Source organism: Mus pahari, chromosome 15, assembly GCF_900095145.1.
Source record: "Mus pahari chromosome 15, PAHARI_EIJ_v1.1, whole genome shotgun sequence".
NCBI classification, from domain to species: domain Eukaryota; kingdom Metazoa; phylum Chordata; class Mammalia; order Rodentia; family Muridae; genus Mus; species Mus pahari.
This window is the reverse complement of record NC_034604.1, coordinates 54,382,682-54,401,316: the sequence shown is the minus strand read 5'-3', so window position 1 is coordinate 54,401,316 and position 18,635 is coordinate 54,382,682. Positions and strand designations below refer to the sequence as shown.

At 52.4% G+C, this 18,635-nt stretch overlaps 1 protein-coding gene across 4 annotated transcripts in view; it reads left to right on the top strand.

The window, feature by feature from the left end:
- Synpo (synaptopodin) overlaps window positions 1–18,038 on the top strand; it is a 54,180-nt gene extending 36,142 nt beyond the window's left edge. Inside the window, exons 1-3 of one of the 4 annotated variants that reach the window (XM_021214845.2) lie at window positions 4,486–6,168; window positions 8,991–11,365; window positions 16,756–18,038. In XM_021214845.2, coding sequence (XP_021070504.2) covers window positions 5,967–6,168; window positions 8,991–11,365; window positions 16,756–17,415 — 3,237 coding nt within the window. In that variant the 5' untranslated portion in view covers window positions 4,486–5,966 and the 3' untranslated portion in view covers window positions 17,416–18,038. Of the gene's footprint in view, window positions 1–2,556; window positions 2,750–4,485; window positions 6,169–8,990; window positions 13,260–16,755 lie in introns of those variants that run through there. The other 3 variants (XM_029546910.1, XM_029546909.1, XM_021214846.1) reach the window with 3 other exon arrangements.
- The last annotated feature ends 597 nt before the right edge of the window (window positions 18,039–18,635 follow it).

Sequence of the window (18,635 nt, the reverse complement as noted above, 5' to 3'; positions counted from 1 at the left end):
GTCTCTGGGGTTATGTGTATGATCCGTCTTGTGCTCCCGAGTCCTCCAAGGGACCTGATAGCCTGCAGGGCAGCCTTACCTCTCTTACAGGTTCTTGTCCTTCTAGGCCTGAACTTGCCTGACTCTGGTTACCATTTTAATTTTTTTTCCTTTTTTTTTTTTTTTTTTCCTTTTTTGAGGTAGGGTCTCCCTGTGTCACCACTCTGACCTGGAACTGGACATAGACCAGGTTAGTTTGGAACTCATCAGGCTCTCCCTTGCTCTGCCCCCACAGGGGTAGGGTGAACGGTGTGAGCCACCATGCCTGCCCTGTTTTGTTTGGGTTTCAACATTTTTTTATTTTTTTATTTTATGTGTGTGGGTGTTTCTGCCTGCATGTATGTCTGTGCCCAAGTGTGTACAGTGCCCATGAAGGCCAGCCGAGAGTGCTGGGTCTTCAGGAGTCGGAGTGACCGGTGGTTGTTAGCCACCACATGGGTGCTGGGAACCAAGTCCGGGTCTTCTGCTAAGCAGCAGGTCCTGTAAACCTCTGAGACACTTTTTCTAGCCCATTCTTTTTCTTAATAATTGATCAACTTTGTTGTTGTTGTTGTTGTTTGTTTGTTTGTTTTGTTTTTTGTTTTTTCGAGACAGGGTTTCTCTGTGTAGCCCTGGCTGTCCTGAAACTCACTTTGTAGACCAGGCTGGCCTTGAACTCAGAAATCCGCCTGCCTTTGCCTCTGCCTCTGCCTCCTGGGATTAAAGGCGTGCACCACCACGCCCGGCTTGATCAACTTTGATACCAGGTCCCACTCTGTAGCCTTGACTGGCCTGAAACTCATAGAGCCCCACCTGTCTCTGTCTGTCTCTGTCTCTGTCTCTGTCTCTGCCTCCTGAGTGCTGAGATTAAGGGTCTGCACCACCGTGCTGAGTCTCTTGTAGCCCAGCATGCCTCAAATCTACTGGATAGCCAGCCAAACATGACCATGACCTCATTCTGCTCCTCCTGTCTCTGGCTTTCTAATGCTGAGATTACAAGCATATGCCACCATGCCCTGTGTCACACAGGGCTAGGGGATGTATACAAAGCCTTTATGTGTGCCAGACAAGTGCTCCGCCTGGACCTGTCTCTCCATCCCTCTGGCTACCATTTCTAAAATTCTGAAATCTACCCAGTATTCATTAGAGATCTGGCCAAGGCAATCTAGAACAGGCAAGAGGAACGCCATGACAGCGTTCTGCCAGGACCTTGCAGCAAGGCCTTGGTCAACCAGAGGTCTGCAGGGTACCTTTTACCTCAGAGACAGCTGCCATCTGAGCCCAGGGCCAGTCTTCCCTCTTCTGTCTGTGCCTGGCACTTTCGGACAGGAGCGTGGAACCAGGAGTTCCTGTAGAGCTCTCATCCTTCTGCTTCCTATGAGGCCTCTTCCTGCTGTGAGGCCTCTGGGTCTGACTGAGCAGAGGATGCTGCTGAACCTTGGAGGGTTGAGTGGGGGTTTCCTGGATGGAATGGCAGGATTTAGAGGTGTGCTTGAATATTCTCTACAGGTGGAACTCCAAAGAGGGCTTGGGGATCAGCCTCCCTGCTCCGCATACACTCGGTTCTATCTCTTGGCAACCATGAGGGCCGGGATGTGCTAGCTAGTCTTCAGTGCCTTTCTCCTCCTTTCTAAGTGGCCATCAGAAGCAGTCCTTGGTGAACTGCTGCGAGGATTTGGGGAGAAAGCCTTGAGCCTTTGTTTTCAGCATCTGGAGCTCAGCAGTCAGTGACAGCTGTCATTGTCACTGAGGGTGTGGGCAGAGAGGAGTGAAGGTGTGAAGCATATGTAGCCCTGCCCTCAGGCCAGGGCGACTGAAGACCCAGACCCTGGATGTCCTGAAACAAAAATATTGGGAGGGTCACCCTGTGTGTGGTCCACAGCTCGGTTTCCAACTGGCCATGTGACTTTTCCAAGCCGCAGCACCTCTGCAAGATGGGTCTTTTCTGAGGTAGAGGTGAGGTCACAGGTAGCCTCAGGGCTGCCGCTGCCTTGAGGGTGAAGCACGGTCCTGTCAGAGTCCCTAGAGGACAGCAAGCCCTCCCTGAAGTGCGACTGCTCCACAAGTCATGATGCCCTGGGCTGTGCAGAATGCTAGCAGGCAGGGAAATCTTCAGGGAGGGGCTAGTCACATTCAAATTGGGCCAGAGGCTGGGGGCATGGGACACATAGGATGGGAAGGAGAGGGTTCCAAGTGGAGAGGTTTGTGCATCCCTGTTTCCTGACAGGACCTCTCTCACAGGCAGGAGCGCGGGAACCGGGGAGCTGTTGTTCTCAGTCATTGCTAAGGACACAGAGAGAAGGTGAGGACCGCTCAGGCAGGCTTAGCCGTCAGGACCCAGGACCGTTGAATGCCTGGATGAGGAAGGAGGGCCATTCTGGCTCTTCCTTGGTTTGGGGCTCTGAGCAGGAGGAAAGCATAGGACTGGGAGGGAGGACTGACTGGTGAATCTGGCTGCGTGGGGTGGGTTGATTGGCGGGGGAGAGACTGGGGGTGGAAAGGCCATTTAAAAGGCGGTTGCAGAAGCGTTTTCTTCCTGATAAAGAACTGGGCTGAGTCAGCTGTGGAGGAGAGAAGTCATATCTAGCTCCTCCGGGTACTGTCAAGGTGGGATTTTTTTCCTCTCTCTTCATCGGCCAGGAGCTCAGCTGCCTGTCCCAGAGGCTTTGAGAAAGAGGCTGGTCGGCAGAGCATCTTGGGGAAGCTGGGCTGCAGGGAGGACCCAGTCAGAGTGAGTAAGCGCTCGGGGAGGGGGGAGCTTTGGGGTTTGGGGTGTGACTCAGGGCATGTGGCAGCCCCTGCGTGGCCTGTTTTCTCTCCCTGTACTAGGAAAGAGGCAAATGGGGACTTCTGTCAGCCCGTTAGCAAGGCTAGAGCTGGCTGGCTCTGGGGACCCCTGCTCCTATCCCTGCCTGCCCCTTCCCACCCAAGTGTGGTTTGTGCTTCTGGCATGGATGCACCCCTCGGGGTCTGTGTCACTTCCCTGTCTGTAGGGAGGATGTGAGGCTGGGCTGGCAAACTGGCTGGGTTATTACTCAGACCCTCCTCATCTTCCTGCCCCCCTCCACCCCCCTTCCCATCCCCCCTCCCCCCCCCAAGCCAGAGGTTGTGTGGTGGCTGGGACATTGGGTCCTTCCTGAACCCACTGGGGGGCCAGTTTACCCAGCCTGTTTACCCAGCCTGTTGCCAAGGCTCCCAGGCTGTTACAATGGGCTGCCTCCCCGTCAACCTCTGTTCCCACCTCTGACTCCCACCCTCCCCACTAGCCTTGCCTGGACACTCCCATTGACGGCAGTAGTGTGGAGTAACATTTCCTTGAATTCTCACTGTCCTGACCTCTCTGGCCTCTCCTCCCTGGCCTCAGATCCCCTCCCTTTTCTTCAGACAGGCCTGGTGAAGGGCAGAATTGGGGAGGCTGCCTACAGAAAGCAATAAGGACTGGGACTTAGAGAGAGGCCTTATTCCTGCTACAGCAGGGCCGGGAATTTATTGATGCTAGCCTTATGATCTCCCTACGCCACCAGCATTCCATACCCTAGCATCCATTTCTGCTGGGGTGAGAATAAGGTCGTCAACTCTCCTCCCGAAAGAAAGAAAGAAAGAAAGAAAGAAAGAAAGAAAGAAAGAAAGAAAGAAAGAAAGAAAGAAAGAAAGAGGGGGCTGGTGAGATGGCTCAGTGGGTAAGAGCACCCGACTGCTCATCCAAAGGTCAGGAGTTCAAATCCCAGCAACCACATGGTGGCTCATAACCATCCTTAACAAGATCTGACACCCTCTTCTGGGGTGTCTGAAGACAGCTACAGCGTACTTACATATAATAAATAAATAAATCTTAAAAAAAGAAAGAAAGAAAGAAAGAAAGAAAGAAAGAAAGAAAGAAAGAAAGAAAGAAAGAAAGAGAAAGAAAGGAAGAAAGAAGCGATAGCAAGCAGCAGAAGGGCATTGATGGGGTGAGGAGACAGGACTCTGTAGACATCTTCCAGGAACCTTACTGGAAGCTTCCTTGATGCCCCTCCCACTGAAGCTCTGAGCTGGAAAGCCTATTGGTCAGGACCTCTCACTTCCCAGTCGGACTTTCTGAGTCCGGAATCCCAGCTCTGCCACTTAAGGTTGTTTGGCACTGGGCATCTCTGAGCCTGGCTGTCATCTACAAAATGGGGGGAGCAATGGCAGTATTATCCTATGGGATTGCCTTGTGGGTGAAAACAAAACAAAACAAAACAAAACCCCAAACTGATGAGCATGCAGTGCTGTACATGAGCCATGTGAAGCCTGTACCACAGAGTCTCTACAGCCTTGAGGCAATGCTCTGCTTTGAGCCTCTCCTCCACTCTGGATCTGCCCTGTCTTACCTGACTCCTGGTAGCTCTTCTCGTTGTCTACCCTCCAACCTTCTTCGAAGGCCTGTATGATTCAGGGCTGCTGTCTAGAGCTCTATGTAGGCCTTCAGTGATCTAGGCTAGGAAAAGGGGCATCATGGCCTGTCCCACAGCCAGGCTGTGATGACTGCTGCTGCCTATGGCCCTGGCTCACCTCTGAGCTCTCTAAAACCAAGAAGCACACTCATAGACAAGTTTGCTATAGGCAGAGGTGACGTTGGCCTAGGAGAATTCAGTTGGAACACCCCCCTGCTGCCTGTAACATGGGACTCCGGTGTACCTTTGGTTGGTCAAGTCTTGCTCTACCCCAACCCCATGTTTGTGCAGGGTGACAAAAAAATTGTCATGGTAGTCGGCTGGGTTGGCTCCAGACCTCCTGTTGAATTTCTTTTATGTGCACTCTAGCTGGCCTGGGGTGCAGGACTGTTCTAGAAGGGAGGCTCACTCACCTCTGGCTCTTTCTGCCATTCTTCTTGGAGCTTAGGGGCAGTTCTGAGCTCACAGAAGTTGGGGGAGGGTCATCTAGAGCAAGTGAGACTATGACTAGCCTGGGTGGAAGTCAGCAGTCTGGGTCCTGGGCCACCTCCTCTTTGTGACCCTTTGTTTTCTGAGCTGCCTCCCAAGCTGGCTTCTCCCCAAGGGCCTTTCACACTGGCATTGGAAGCAAAGGGGTTCGGGAGTAGTGTGTATATGTGAGGCATGGGGGTCGGGGCACACAGGACTGAAGCAGGAACGTTAAGGAGGAGGCAGCAGTGTGCAGGGACATGGAGTGGACTGGATGTTCAAACCCCAGATCGCTCTCTATCTGACTTACCCTGTGGGATCTTGCCAGCCAGAATCCTGGCTCTCTGCAATGGGAAGGTAACTCTGTGCTGTTGGATAGCTCACCTTACTCTTCAGGTCTTTATTTTTTTCTCATCAACACAAAGTGCACAAGAGCAGATTGTGCCCTATAGGGTGGCAGTGAGAGTAAGGCGCATGTAGCATGAGCCTAATCAGTGTTAGCTGCAACTGCTACAAGTGTGTCTGAAGCAACATTGGTGGGCTCTGGGTCCCGGGTCACACGGGATGGGTTTGCCCCTGTGAATCTCTGCAGGACTGTCAGGTTGCAAGGTAGAGCTGTTCGCTGGTGTGTGGCTGGGGGTTGGGAGTAGAGCAGAAACACACTAAGTCCTGAGCCCATGCCAGATGGGTGTGTAAATAAGTCTTGCACATGAAGGGGGCGTGGTTCTAGGGCGCAAGGATTGTGTGGAGAATTGTACCGTGACAGCCAGCCACCTCCAAGCTGCTGAGACTCTGTGGTGCTTCTCCGTGACTCCAGAGTCCCCCGATGTGCATCTTTCCGGATCCTGCTCTATGCTATGAATGAAATGTGCTTTGCAGGATAAAGATTGGGTAATGTCTGCCCCCGTGAGCAGAGTCGGATCACAGTGGCCTGCAGTTCCTGGGGTAGCATGGGCCTTCTTTGCCCTTTGCCCTGGACTCCGTGATGACAAATCCCTAGTCCTTATGATCGCACGGTGACCCCCAAACCTTTCTCAGCTAAGGAGCCCGTGACTCTGGGAGAGGATGAGAGCTTGCCAAGACCACAGGGATAGCCCAGCCAAAGAACTTGGCTTTGGGCCAGGAGACCTGTTTCAGAGCAGAACGGAGGAGGGAGACGCTGCATGGTCCAAACATTTCCTAAAGACTTTCCTGTGTGCCTGGAAGCCTCATCTTCAACTGTCTCAGGGGAGTGGTCTGGCTAAAGCCTTCATGATTTACAGAGGAGGTAACTGGGGCGGAAGAGGAATAGCACCAGGTGTTGGGGTATAGGTGGGATACACTGTGTGCAGGGGGGGGGGGAGCTACTACCCCTGTAGTAGATGGGAGGATGGAGCCAGAAAGCCACAATGCAAGGATTGTGTCTGACCTCCATGGACCTCTCTGCTGACTCCAGCATAGGGGCCAGTGGACTTTGCCCTGGGATACTCTCTGGATCTCAGTGTCCCTATGTATAAAATGGGATACTGGGCTACCAATCTCCTTTATCAAGGCGCTTCCATCTCTCAGAGTCCACGAACTCTGAGCCAGGCTGGCAGGATGCCTAGAAAGACTGTCCCTGGAGACCCATCAGCCTGTCAGGGCCAGGGCTAATTAGGGTGAGTTAGGAGGGAGGGCAGGGTCAGATTCCTCAAGAGCTAATTAGCTTCCCACAGTGGGGGAGGGGTTTTCTCAGCCACTGGGTAAGCTGTGACCCTGGTCATAGGCTTGATCCCTCCAGCTGCCTGTGACTCATCGGTTCAGGCGTCTATTTGTTTATTCATTGTTCAAGAGCATTGAGTGCCCAGTGCGTGCCAGCTGGGCACTGTGGACAGAAAGAAATGATTACCTCACTTAATAGGAGGCCGACCAGTGACCTCTGTCCCTGCCGTGTCCCACGGCTTCTTTCCCCAGAAGGACCTTGAGCACAGCTATGGAATGACTCAGCCTTTGCCACCGGGAGCTATACAGCCTTGGGTCTATCAGGAATCTCTGAATGTCTTCACACAAGTTTTCTTGTCTGCACTCTAGGCACCCAATGACTGCCTCTCGGTGCATTTGGGAAGACAAGATGAACTGACACAGGGGGTGTCCATTAGCCCAGAGTGTCACTTGGCTTATGTTAGCATGTACAGCTTTTTAAGTAATTATCTTAATAATAATAAAAAAATGGGCTGGGCAGTGGTGGCGCACACCCTTGATCCCAGCACTCGGGAAGCAGAGGCAGGCAGATTTCTGAGTTTGAGGCCAGCCTGGTCTACAGAGTGAATTCCAGGACAGCCAGGGCTACACAGAGAAACCCTGTCTTGAAAACAAACAAACAAACAAACAAAAAACAAAAAAAACAAAAAAAAAAGAAAAGAAAGAAAGAAAAAGAAAAAAAGAAAGAAGGAAAGAAAGAAAAAGAAAAAATTGGGGGAAGGGTGTCGAAGAAACTGGCAGCGTGGTCTCTTGATTTGATGTGTTATAATCGGGCAGGGACACAGTTACTTTTTATGTTCTTATTTTTTAGAAATAAAATGTGTTAATTAATTAATTAATTAATTTACTTTGAGACAGGGTCTCTCTATTGTAGTCCTGGTTGTCCTGGAGTTTGCTATGTAGACAAGGCCGGCCTAGAACTCACAGAGATCCTCCTGCCTCTGCTTTCCCAAGTGCTGAGATTAAAGATGTGTACTGTACCACAACGCCCTGCATATTAATGTGTTTTCAGAAAAAGAAGTCTCAAGGCTGGGGAGATGGCTCAGTGGTTAAGAGCACTGACTGCTCTTCTGAAGGTCCAGAGTTAAAATCCCAGCAACCACATGGTGGCTCACAACCATCCGTAACGAGATCTGATACCCTTTTTTTTTTTTTTTAATTAAAGATTTATTTATTTATTTATTATATGTAAGTACACTGTAGCTGTCTTCAGACACTCCAGAAGAGGGCATCAGATCTCATTATGGATTGTTGTGAGCCACCATGTGGTTGCTGGGATTTGAACTCTGGACCTTCGGAAGAGCAGTTGGTGCTCTTACTCACTGAGCCATCTCACCAGCCCCTGATGCCCTCTTAAAAGGAGTATCTGAAGACAGCTACAGTGTACTTACATATAATAAATAAATAAATAAATATATAAATAAATCTTTTAAAAGAAAGAAAGAAAGAGAGAAAGAAAGAAAGAAAGAAAGAAAGAAAGAAAGAAAGAAAGAAAGAAAGAAAGAAAGAGAAGTCTTAGGGGCAGGTGAGATGGCTCAACAGGTACAGGCACTTGCTGTGTAAGCCTGGTGGCTGATTTGAATCCCAGAACCCGTGTAGAGGTAGAAGAAGACCTGACAAAACCATCCTCCGACCTCCGCATGTGTAACACGGCACATGCTTCCCCACACAAATAATGCGAACGTTGAAATACCTTGAAACTTAGTAGCACCTTTCTATAAAATATCAAGCAAATGACCAAACTCTCGGTTTGAAAGGATAAAGGACCCTCAGAAATGCATACATAAGGTGTCCTGGGCTTTGCGCCCTTGGGAATCTTTAGGTGGAACACTACTCTCGGGATTGGGGTCAGAAAGGTAAACGTGCCTTTGGAACAAGGCCTTTGGAGCTGTGCTGGAGGTGAGGAGATGGATGATCCGTCAGGAGATAAGCAGCGGGTAGTGAATGCTGTGCAGGAAAAGCAGAGATAGGATAGGCGGCAGGAAGGTCCCTCCGGGGAGGGCGTGCTGTCGGGGAAAGGATAATCCCAGCAGGTATGGGCCTTGCTTAGCCTTGCCTTCCTTCCTCTTCCCCTTCTTAGAGAGACAGAGTGATGTGAGAGCGGCCAGTGGCCAGAGGGACCGTGGGAGATGTAGTTAGAGGCACGACTCGTTTGGAGTATTTGACTGTATTACAACCTTCCAGGGCAGTCCAAAGAGATGGACAGGCGATCCCGCCGGACAGCCAATCAGCTTCACCCTTGAATCTTCATGACCTCTGATTCTAGGAAGCTAGAGTAAAGATCAGATTTCAAAGAGATGTGGGAAGGCATAGTGACTGATGGTCTGTCTGTATGTCCATTTGCTAACCAGGCCTGTGTTCTCTCTGCAGCACTGGGTCGGAGCACAAGCTTCACCGAAAACGACCTGAAGGAGGCCAAGGCGAGGAGCCAGCAGATTGCAGCCCAGCTGACCACCCCTCCCAGCTCCAACTCCCGAGGGGTCCAGCTCTTCAACAGGCGCAGGCAGAGGGTGAACGAGTTCACCTTGGAGAGCCGAGGCCAGAGGTCCCCAAAGCTCAACCAAGAGGCCCTCCAAACAGGGCGTCCTTTGAGCCCCATAGGCCATGCCCCGGGGTTTAATGTGAAGCCTACGTCTCCATCAAAGCCAGGCTCTCCAAAGCACCCCAGTTCCCAAAGCCCCAGCCGAGGGGTCGCTGGCCACATCATGGAGGGGTACTCAGAGGAAGCCAGTCTGCTGGAGAAAGTTGCCAGCGAGGAGGAGGAAGTGCCCTTGGTAGTTTATTTAAAGGAGAATGCAGCCCTGCTGACGGCCAATGGGCTACACCTATCGCAGAGCCGAGAGACCCAGCAGTCCACACCAAACCCTCCCGACACTGAAGGACCCGGTCCAGCTGCAGATATTAACCAGAACCCGTCCTCCCCCAATGCCACACTCACCACACTAACCTCTAGCAGTCACCACAACCAGCCCACCGCTGATATCAATCAAAACCCTCCAGCCACCATCACCCCTGCCTCACAGAATTCATCCGAGGCACAGTGTTCCCAGAATGGCACACTTGATTCCAAACCCCGCACTCCGTGTGCTGATGATGGGCAGCCCCCGGTGCCAGCAGAGGAGGTGAGATCCAGCATTCTCCTGATTGACAAGGTCTCAGCTCCATCCTCTGCTGCCAGCACCTTCTCTAGAGAAGTCACTCCCCTCTCCAGCTCGGGGCCACCAGCGCCAGCGGCAGATCTCATGTCCAGCTCCCTGCTTATTGACATGCAGCCTAGCACCCTAGTGGCGCCAGCAGAACAAGAGGTGCCTGGCCATGCAGCTGTCACCACGCCCACTAAGGTGTATAGTGAAGTACATCTCACACTAGCCAAGCCTGCATCCGTGGTCAACAGGACCGCCAGGCCTTTTGGGATCCAGTCGCCAGGGACCAGCCAGATAGAACAAAGCCCCATGATGGGAAGACGACAGTTTGGAGAGAAGGCCTGGGCTCCCCCGGCTAGCAGTGTGGCGGATAGGAGTCCCCAGCCACAGAGGCACATAATGTCCCGCAGTCCTATGGTGGAAAGGAGGTTGCTTGGGCAGCGAAGCCCGGTCTTAGAGAGACGGCCCTTAGGAAACTTCACCCCACCCCCCACCTATGCAGAGACTTTGTCAACAGCCCCCGTGGCTTCTCGGGTTAGGTCTCCCCCGTCTTACTCCACTCTGTATCCCAGCTCTGACCCCAAGCCTCCCCATTTGAAGGGTCAGGTAGCCCCTGCCAACAAGACAGGAATTTTGGAAGAATCTATGGCACGCCGAGGCAGCCGGAAATCCATGTTCACTTTCGTGGAGAAGCCCAAGGTGACCCCGAATCCAGACTTGCTGGACCTAGTGCAGACAGCTGATGAGAAGCGGAGGCAGAGAGACCACGGGGAGGTGGGCATGGAAGAAGAGCCCTTTGCCCTGGGAGCCGAGGCCTCCAACTTCCAGCAGGAGCCGATAGCTCGGGACAGGGCCAGCCCTGCGGCAGCTGAAGAAGCAGTCCCGGAGTGGGCCTCCTGCCTCAAGTCACCCCGTATCCAGGCCAAGCCGAAGCCCAAACCCAACCAGAACCTCTCGGAGGCCTCAGGGAAGGGGGCTGAGCTCTATGCCCGCCGCCAGTCGCGGATGGAGAAATACGTCATAGAGTCTTCAGGCCATACCGAATTGGCCCGCTGCCCTTCACCTACTATGTCCTTGCCTTCATCCTGGAAGTACACCACTAATGCCCCTGGGGGCTTCCGAGTGGCATCCTTAAGCCCAGCGCGGACTCCGCCTGCCTCTCTCTACCACGGCTATCTGCCAGAGAATGGAGTCCTGCGCCCCGAGCCTACCAAACAGCAGCCATACCAGATGCGGCCTTCCCTCTACGCTCTGTCGCCCGTCAAGGAACCTGCCAAGGCCTCATCACGCGCCACCTCATCACGCACTCCATCACGCACTGTCTCACCTCGAGCTGCCTCCCCGGCCAAGCCTAGCTCCCTGGACCTGGTGCCCAACCTGCCCAGAACAGGCCTCCCATCGTCCCCTGCTCTGCCTCGGCCTTCCCGCTCTTCCCCAGGCCTCTACACTGTCCCAGTCCAAGACAGCCTCCAGCCCACTGCCGTGAGCCCCACCTACAGCAGCGATATCTCCCCCGTGTCTCCCTCCAGGGCGTGGTCTCCTCGAGCCAAGCAGGCCCCCAGGCCTTCCTTCTCCACCCGGAATGCTGGGATCGAGGCCCAGGTGTGGAAGCCTTCCTTCTGCTTCAAGTAACACATCCCAGGGCCTGTCTTGTCCCCTTCTCGGAGGGCCAGAGAAAAGATGTGGCAGGATATATAGCTCAGGGTTTAGTGAGGAAGATGGACACTCATGGTTTAAGGTCTGGTGTTGACCCTAGATAGCTATGTGACTGTGGGTGGACCATCTCCCCTCTCCGAGCTGTAGACAGAGGAGCTTAGACACCACGTCAGGGTGATAAAGGGGATCACGGAGAAAGGAAACCCTCAGAGGGTCCCCATGAGCAGAGTCTTTCACTGGCCTTGCAAGCTTCAGAGATGGGAGTCTGATGGCAGTGTCTTGCTTGGAGAAGGCCCAGAGGTGTCCTCATGGGGACTTCTGGAACAGACAGCCTTCTGACCCCTGTGCATTTGCAAGCGCTGAGTGTGCCTTACTCATAGGGCTCAGACTCCTGGCCTCTGGTTTCCTGTTTCTGGATTTTCGCCTTCACTGGGTGTTTCTCCCCCCCTCGGCCTTCTGAACGTGTCCTCTGTCCTCCTCAGAGAGCTTTGCCTAGCCCCACCTCCTCTCCCGAGTCCTCTGCTGCCTGTGGACTTGGCTCACCACTCCTCTCTGCTGCCTGCCCTCCTGCTTTCTGAGACTCTGCTGCCTCCGTGCCCTCTCTGGGACCTGACTCTCCACAGAGAAGGAAACGCCTGGGCCCAGACCTCAGTCCTGCTTCCAACTGCCTTGCCCTCACTGTTCTGGGGTGAGGGACATCCCCGGGGAATCCCTGAGAAGAGTGTCCTTTAGAAAGCTAGGCAGATGTGGATTGCTGCTAGGAGAGTGACCCTTTTGTGACATGTTGACCTCAGGCAAGATCTCCCTGGCTGAAAGAAGCCACCTCGATGCAAAGGCTCAAGGTCCAGGGAGAGACAACAGAGGAATGTCCTAGACTCGCCCACACCTCCTCCATTTGCTGGGAGGAGCTTTGGCCAATTCACTTCCTTTCTAGGTCTTAGCTTTCCCATGTACACAGGGTCTTCTAGTTGTGATAATCACTCAAGATTGAGAGAACAGGCTGGCACAGAAGCAAGGAGACTGTCATAGAGTAAGAAAGTGGACAGGATGCTACTGAGGGACAGAGAAGTTAGCTTTGCTGAGAGCGGCCTGGGGAGGTAGGGTTGGAAGAAGCTGCTGCAGCGGCTATAGTCAGAAGCCTGGGGTTGGGCCAGTATAAGCTTGGGACCCACTGGTGACAGTGGGAACATGGCACAGTAGCTCAGAAGAGGGACAGAAAAGCCTTGGACTTAGATCTAGGTTCTAACAGAATGAATGTGCTCCTCGGGTCTCAGACTCAGTTTCTCCATTCATACAGAGGGTATAAAGTCAGGTAGCCTAAGCTCTCCCACTCCCTGCCTCCCTTTTGACATAGTACAGCCACCCCCACCCCACCCCCGCCCCCGAACTAGCCTTTTTGTGGGGTGAGAATACAGATACAAGAAGACAGACACATTTAGATGGAATCTTCCCAAGACTTGAGGCTAGGACCACCCACTTCCTCTTTTCCAGCCCTATTTCTGGGATCCCAGAGGGGCAGGGGTGGTGGAGGCGGTGCCCGGACTCAGCTGAGTGCAGTTTGAGCTTTAGGCTTGTCTCCATGGGAACAGGAGGAGTGCCTTGTCATCGAGCTCATCCGCACAGAAGAGGGGGGAATGCGTGGGGAAACTGAGTGAGCCTCATTCCTCCAGGCCAGGTCTTCCCAGAACAGAGTCAGCCTCTAGTAGACCCTGCTCTTTTGCCCCTGGGGCAGGGAGGGTTGGCAGTGGAGGGGCCCATCCTCTATCCTGTAGCTCCTGCCGCTGCAAGGCTGAACTCTTGGTTCCTGCCTCCTGGACTCAATACACTCTGTCTCAAATCTGTCTTGCTTCTTTCTTCTGCGCTGTTGCTGCCGTGGGCTGGGGCTCCCTCTCTCCTCCCTGATCAGGCCCGGGAGCGAAGTGGAACTGCTCGGCTGCTGTGTGCGGATGGAAGTGAGGTTGTGTCCCTGTGTGCTACTCCACCTGCTGTGTGTCTGGATCTGTTGGGTGTCAGCCGTGTGCTGCCCGGGAGAAGAGGAAACTTTCTTCCCCTTCTTTTCTGCATCTGAGTCTAGCCCAGATTGTGTTGAGGACAGAGAAACCACACTGCCCTATGACCCAAATTGGTTTGGGGTTTCATCCATCTGCCCATCTGTCTGTCTTGTCTATTTATTTATTTATTTGATAGGATTTATTTATTTATTTATTTATTTATTTATTTATTTATTTATTTATTTGATAGGGTCTGTAGTTGAACTCATGATGATCCTCCTGCCTCAGGTTCCATCCATCTGTCCCTCAATCTGTTTATTTATTTATTTATTTATTTATTTATTTATCTATCTATTTATTTGATAGGGTCTATAGCTGAGCCTGGCTTGAACTCATGATGATCCTCCTGTCACAGCCTTCTGAATGCTAGGACTAGAATCATGAGATTCCACACCTAGTTCTGTGGTTTACTATTTGGTTTATTTATTTTTATTTTTCTATGTTTTTTTATTTTTTTATTTTTTGAGATAAGATCTGGCCGACCCAGAACTTGGTAGGTAGACCAGGCTAGCCCTGAACTCACAGAGATCCACCAGCCTCTGCCTCCCAAGGACTGGTATGAAAGATGTGCATCAATATGCCTGGCTCCGATTGGCTGGCATGCCTGATCCTCCCTCCTTCCCCCTCCCTCTTTGAATAAGTGGGATTGAAATGTTTTCCATCAGAACACTCACTCTCCAGTCCCCTCCCCATCTCCATTTTATCTATATTGGACTGTTGGCCACATTCATCACTAGCCCTGCCTGGCTCCCTTGGTGGAGAAGAAAAAAGCTGGTTCCTGGAGGCTTTGCACAGCCTCTGCCTGTCTCTGACCCTGGTTTCCCCTCCTGTTCAATGACAGGGTTGTAGGAGGTGCCCTGGGCATTCCATAGCCTCTGACACTGCCATATTGTCAGATCAGCTTTTGTCCCCACCCCATGGTGCATAGGCCCTGCTTTGAGCCTGTGGTGACTGGTTGCTACGTTCTTAATTTTTGCCCATTGCATTTTCAAGGAGTCAGGTAGACACAGTGCACTGAGTTCTTTGGCTGGGGGTGACCAGTTTTGCTCTTGTCTTCCTTTCTGTATTGTGCATCCTCTGCTCCCCCCACGCCTCACAGTGAGTCCTGAGACATGGCAGTCAGCATGAGGTCAGGCCTGGCTCACCTCCACATTTCTGACCATGCCCAAACCATGTCACTTCACAGTCCTGCTTGAGTCCGATCACTCCTTCCGCTTGTTGGATCTAACAATCCCCTGTGATCACGAAAGACAGAGACAGTTTTTTTTTTTTTTTTTTTAAGAGATTTTTAGACAGTTCTCACAGATCCTTCAGGCACATTAACTAGGGCCAGGTATGTTGGCCCATGCCTTTGATCTCAGGAGGCAGAGGCAGGTGGATCTCTGTGAGTTAAGCCCAGCTTGGTCTACATAGCAAGATCTAGGACAGCTAGGGCTATATAGAGATGCCCTGTCTAAGACAACAATAAAACATTTGTTGACTGGCTTGGGCCATGAGCTTAAGGCAGCACTCATTATATAACGGGACAAGCCTGAGCCCCTGCAATTGGCTTCTGGATCTGAGATTCTGGTCTTAGCCTCTAGTCCTTCCTGTCTAACTCTGGGGAGAGGCCTCCCTTGAAGCTCCTCCCCACAAGCCTGTGTTTCCCTCAGGTGACCTGGCTGCACTCTGGGGTGTGTCACACACAGAGAACAGCTCCTAGGAACTCTGGCGCGCGCGCGCGCGCACACACACACACACACTCACACACACACACACACACACATAAGCCCTGACCCTGGGAATAAAGGTGGGCTGAGGCCTTGTGCTGATTCTTAACTTGCTTCCCCATAAGCTCGGGTGTCCTTGAAAAGGTTATCCAGCATTACCTCCCACCAGAAATGGCCTCTTCTGACTGTTCCTAATGGTCCTTTTTAGTGAAAGGATACGGAGGTTGGACTAACCTGGAAGCTGCTTTGGTGTGATGGGAGAACACATACCTTCGGTCTCTGTTGTTTCTTTTTGATTGGGAGGGACTAAGTTCTCCACTGGTTGAAAGGATAACTGGCAGATGAGTGTCTGGGTCAAAGAATGGATCTTGTGGGTGATTATAGACTTTGGGGTGAAGTCACTGACTGGATCCCATAGCTTAGGACTGAGATGGATAGACAATTGCTAGCAAACATGGACTCAACTAAGAGACCAAGCGACTACTGGAATATGGGTGAATAGCTGGACAGTTTAAGGTGTGTGTGTTTAGCCTGTATTCCCACACCCTCCACTTTCAACCCCCTTAACACTGTTAAAGCATCTTGTGGTGTTTGAAACACACACTCCACATAGACACTAGTGGGTGGGAAAGAATACACTGGACTGTTAATTACACATCTTGGCTTTTTTGTTGTTTGTTTTTTTGTTCTTTTCGTTTTTTTTTGTTGTTGTTTTTTGTTTTGACAGGGTTTCTTGGGGCTTGAGAGATGGATCAGTGGCTAAGAACACTAACTGCTCTTCAGAGGCTCAGAGTTCAATTCCCAGCAACCTTATGGTGGCTCACAAATGTCTATAATGGGATCTGATGCCCTCTTCTGGCACGCAGGTGTACATGCATATAGAGCACACATACATAAAATAAACCTTGTGGGATGGGAGGGAGAGGGTTTCTCTGTATAGTCCTGGCTGTCCTAGAACTCACTCTGTAGACCAGGCTGGCTTTGAACTCACAGAGAAACCCCCCCTTCCTCTGCCTCCAAGTGCCTGGCATGAGACTATATATATATATATATATATATATATATATATATATATATAAGTTTTTATATATAAAAATAATATAAACGTTAAATTAGACATCTACATTTTAAAGTAATTAATACAACTGTATGGTTCAACACTCTAAACAGACATAGAAAGCAGTAACTTAAAAAGACTTGTTCCCACCCCCCTGTGGCTGTGTGCAGTGTCTGCCAGCCCCATTCCTTAACTTTTTCCTATATCTTTCCCATCTCTCCTTATGGTATTTTGTTCAGCAGTTCCCTCCAAGAAACGTATTAATGCACGCTATGTTCCTTCACACGAGTTTTTGTTTCCAAAGCAAACAGGGGTTAACCCCAGATAGCAAAGGCTTTAAAAACTTCTGCATTGAGTTGAGCCACCTGAGTGTTTTGTCTTGACTTCAGGCACTACCTAACTTTGTTGGGTTCCTTTCCTATCTCCGAATGATGGATAACCATACTCGATCCTTTCCAAAACCCTGACTCTGGAGGACCTGACACTAAACCTTCCCCGTCCTCTCTGCTCTCTCCCCAGGACCGCCCGGAGAGCCTGCCCAGGTCCCCGCCCTGGACGCCGGCCGCTTCCCGGCCCCCTAGCAGCCTGGACGGCTGGGTGAGCCCGGGCCCGTGGGAGCCGGGCCGCGGGAGCAGCATGAGCAGCCCTCCGCCGCTGCCGCCGCCTCCACCAATGTCCCCCTCGTGGAGCGAGCGCTCCGTCTCCCCGCTGCGATCGGAGACCGAGGCGCGGCCCCCCAGCCGCCAGCTGCAGGCGCTTCTGGCGCGCAACATCATCAACGCGGCCCGGCGCAAGAGCGCCTCCCCGCGGCCAGCGCCGGGGGAGACCCTGCGGCCCTTTTCCCCGCCGCAGGGGCCGCCGCCGCCGGCGCGCATGCGCTCTCCGCAGCCAGCCCGCCCAGCCGGCAACTTCCGCGGAGCTGCTTTCTCTCCCATCCCGCGGAGCCCGTTGCCCATCGGGCCTCCGTCCTGTGCAAGTCCCCGGAGTCCTCAAGCCGCGTCGTCCAGGCCTTTTCCCTACCGCCGCTCACCCACAGACTCCGACGTGTCTCTCGACTCCGAGGACTCCGGGCTTAAGTCGCCTGGCATCCTCGGCTACAACATCTGTCCTCGGGGCTGGAATGGCAGCCTGAGGCTCAAGCGTGGTAGTCTCCCCACCGAGGCCTCCTGCACCACCTAAAGTTCCATCTCCGCCCCGGGAGGGTCGATCCGGAAGAGGCACTAAGCTTGGGGGGAACCCCAGCACCGAGATCCGAAGGGTCTGACCTCATTGGACAGCTCTAGAGAAAAAAGGGGTCAGGGAAGGAGAGCTCTGGGCTTGGGGGCCTGTCCGTCAAACTTGGGTTGTAGCCCTTGCTTTGTCATTTATTTGTATGGCTCTGAGGAAGAGCCTCTTGTCTTTGACCCTTAGCTTTGGCCAATGCAGTCTCCAGACATCTTCCCTTTCCTTCCATACACGCGTGCCTTAGGGGAGGCAGCTAAGCACAGAGCCATCGACCTTCGTCATGCCAGACTTCCATGCCCCTTCCTCCAACACTGCTCTCCGCAGCCTGGCAAATGAAGTGTGTGTTGAAAAGAACCTAGGCCATGACCCAGGCCCGGGCCCTGGCTTGACCGGTCGGCTCTTGGCACCAAGTCCCAGGCGGGAGCAGCTGTTTTCCATCTCTTCACAGACTAGCTCTATTTTTAATCTAGTGACCTTTAAAGAGATCTCCCAGGCAAGCTCAAGGTGCCCTGCTGGGTCCCTCTGGGGAGAAGGGGCTGGAAGATTCTCCCCAGGCACTGCCATGCTGCGTCCCTATCCCCCCCCCCCCAGCTCAGGGTGTCTAGCGCAGGGTGGCCAGCGCAGAGCAGAGAGTAAAGTTCCCTGGGGCTATGGGTCTCAGGAGCCCCAGACCCCTGTTTTTCTGGGCTCACTGATGGCTAGTTTTAGGTTTCTCAAAACTGGGGAGAGACGAGAAGGCAGTCTAACATGGCTACCCTAGTCTAGGGCGTGTTACCTATTTGAAAAGGGGTTCTTGTTGCAGGATAAGCAAACCATGGCCAGGGTGCATAGATGAGACTTAAGTATTGGGTGGAGCTGACTCCTGACCTCTGAGGATTCTTGAAATTCACTCCATAGTATCAGAAATCGAGGGGGTGAAGGGGGAGGTTCACAGGGCTCGAATTCTGAGATAAATAAACCTGGGTGGGAAGTATGCCAGTCCCAGTGGCCTTAAGGTGCTTCTCCCCTTAACCCCAGTGATTCTGATTCCAGTCCCCAAGAGTGACTCGGGGAAGAACGGCTGAGTTTTGTGGGTTTCATAGTCGATGGATGATATCCCTTGAAGGTTCAGAGTATCAGCTTCAGAATTCAGAGCCTGGGGTTGGGGGTGCTGGAGTTAGATGAGGCACAAATAT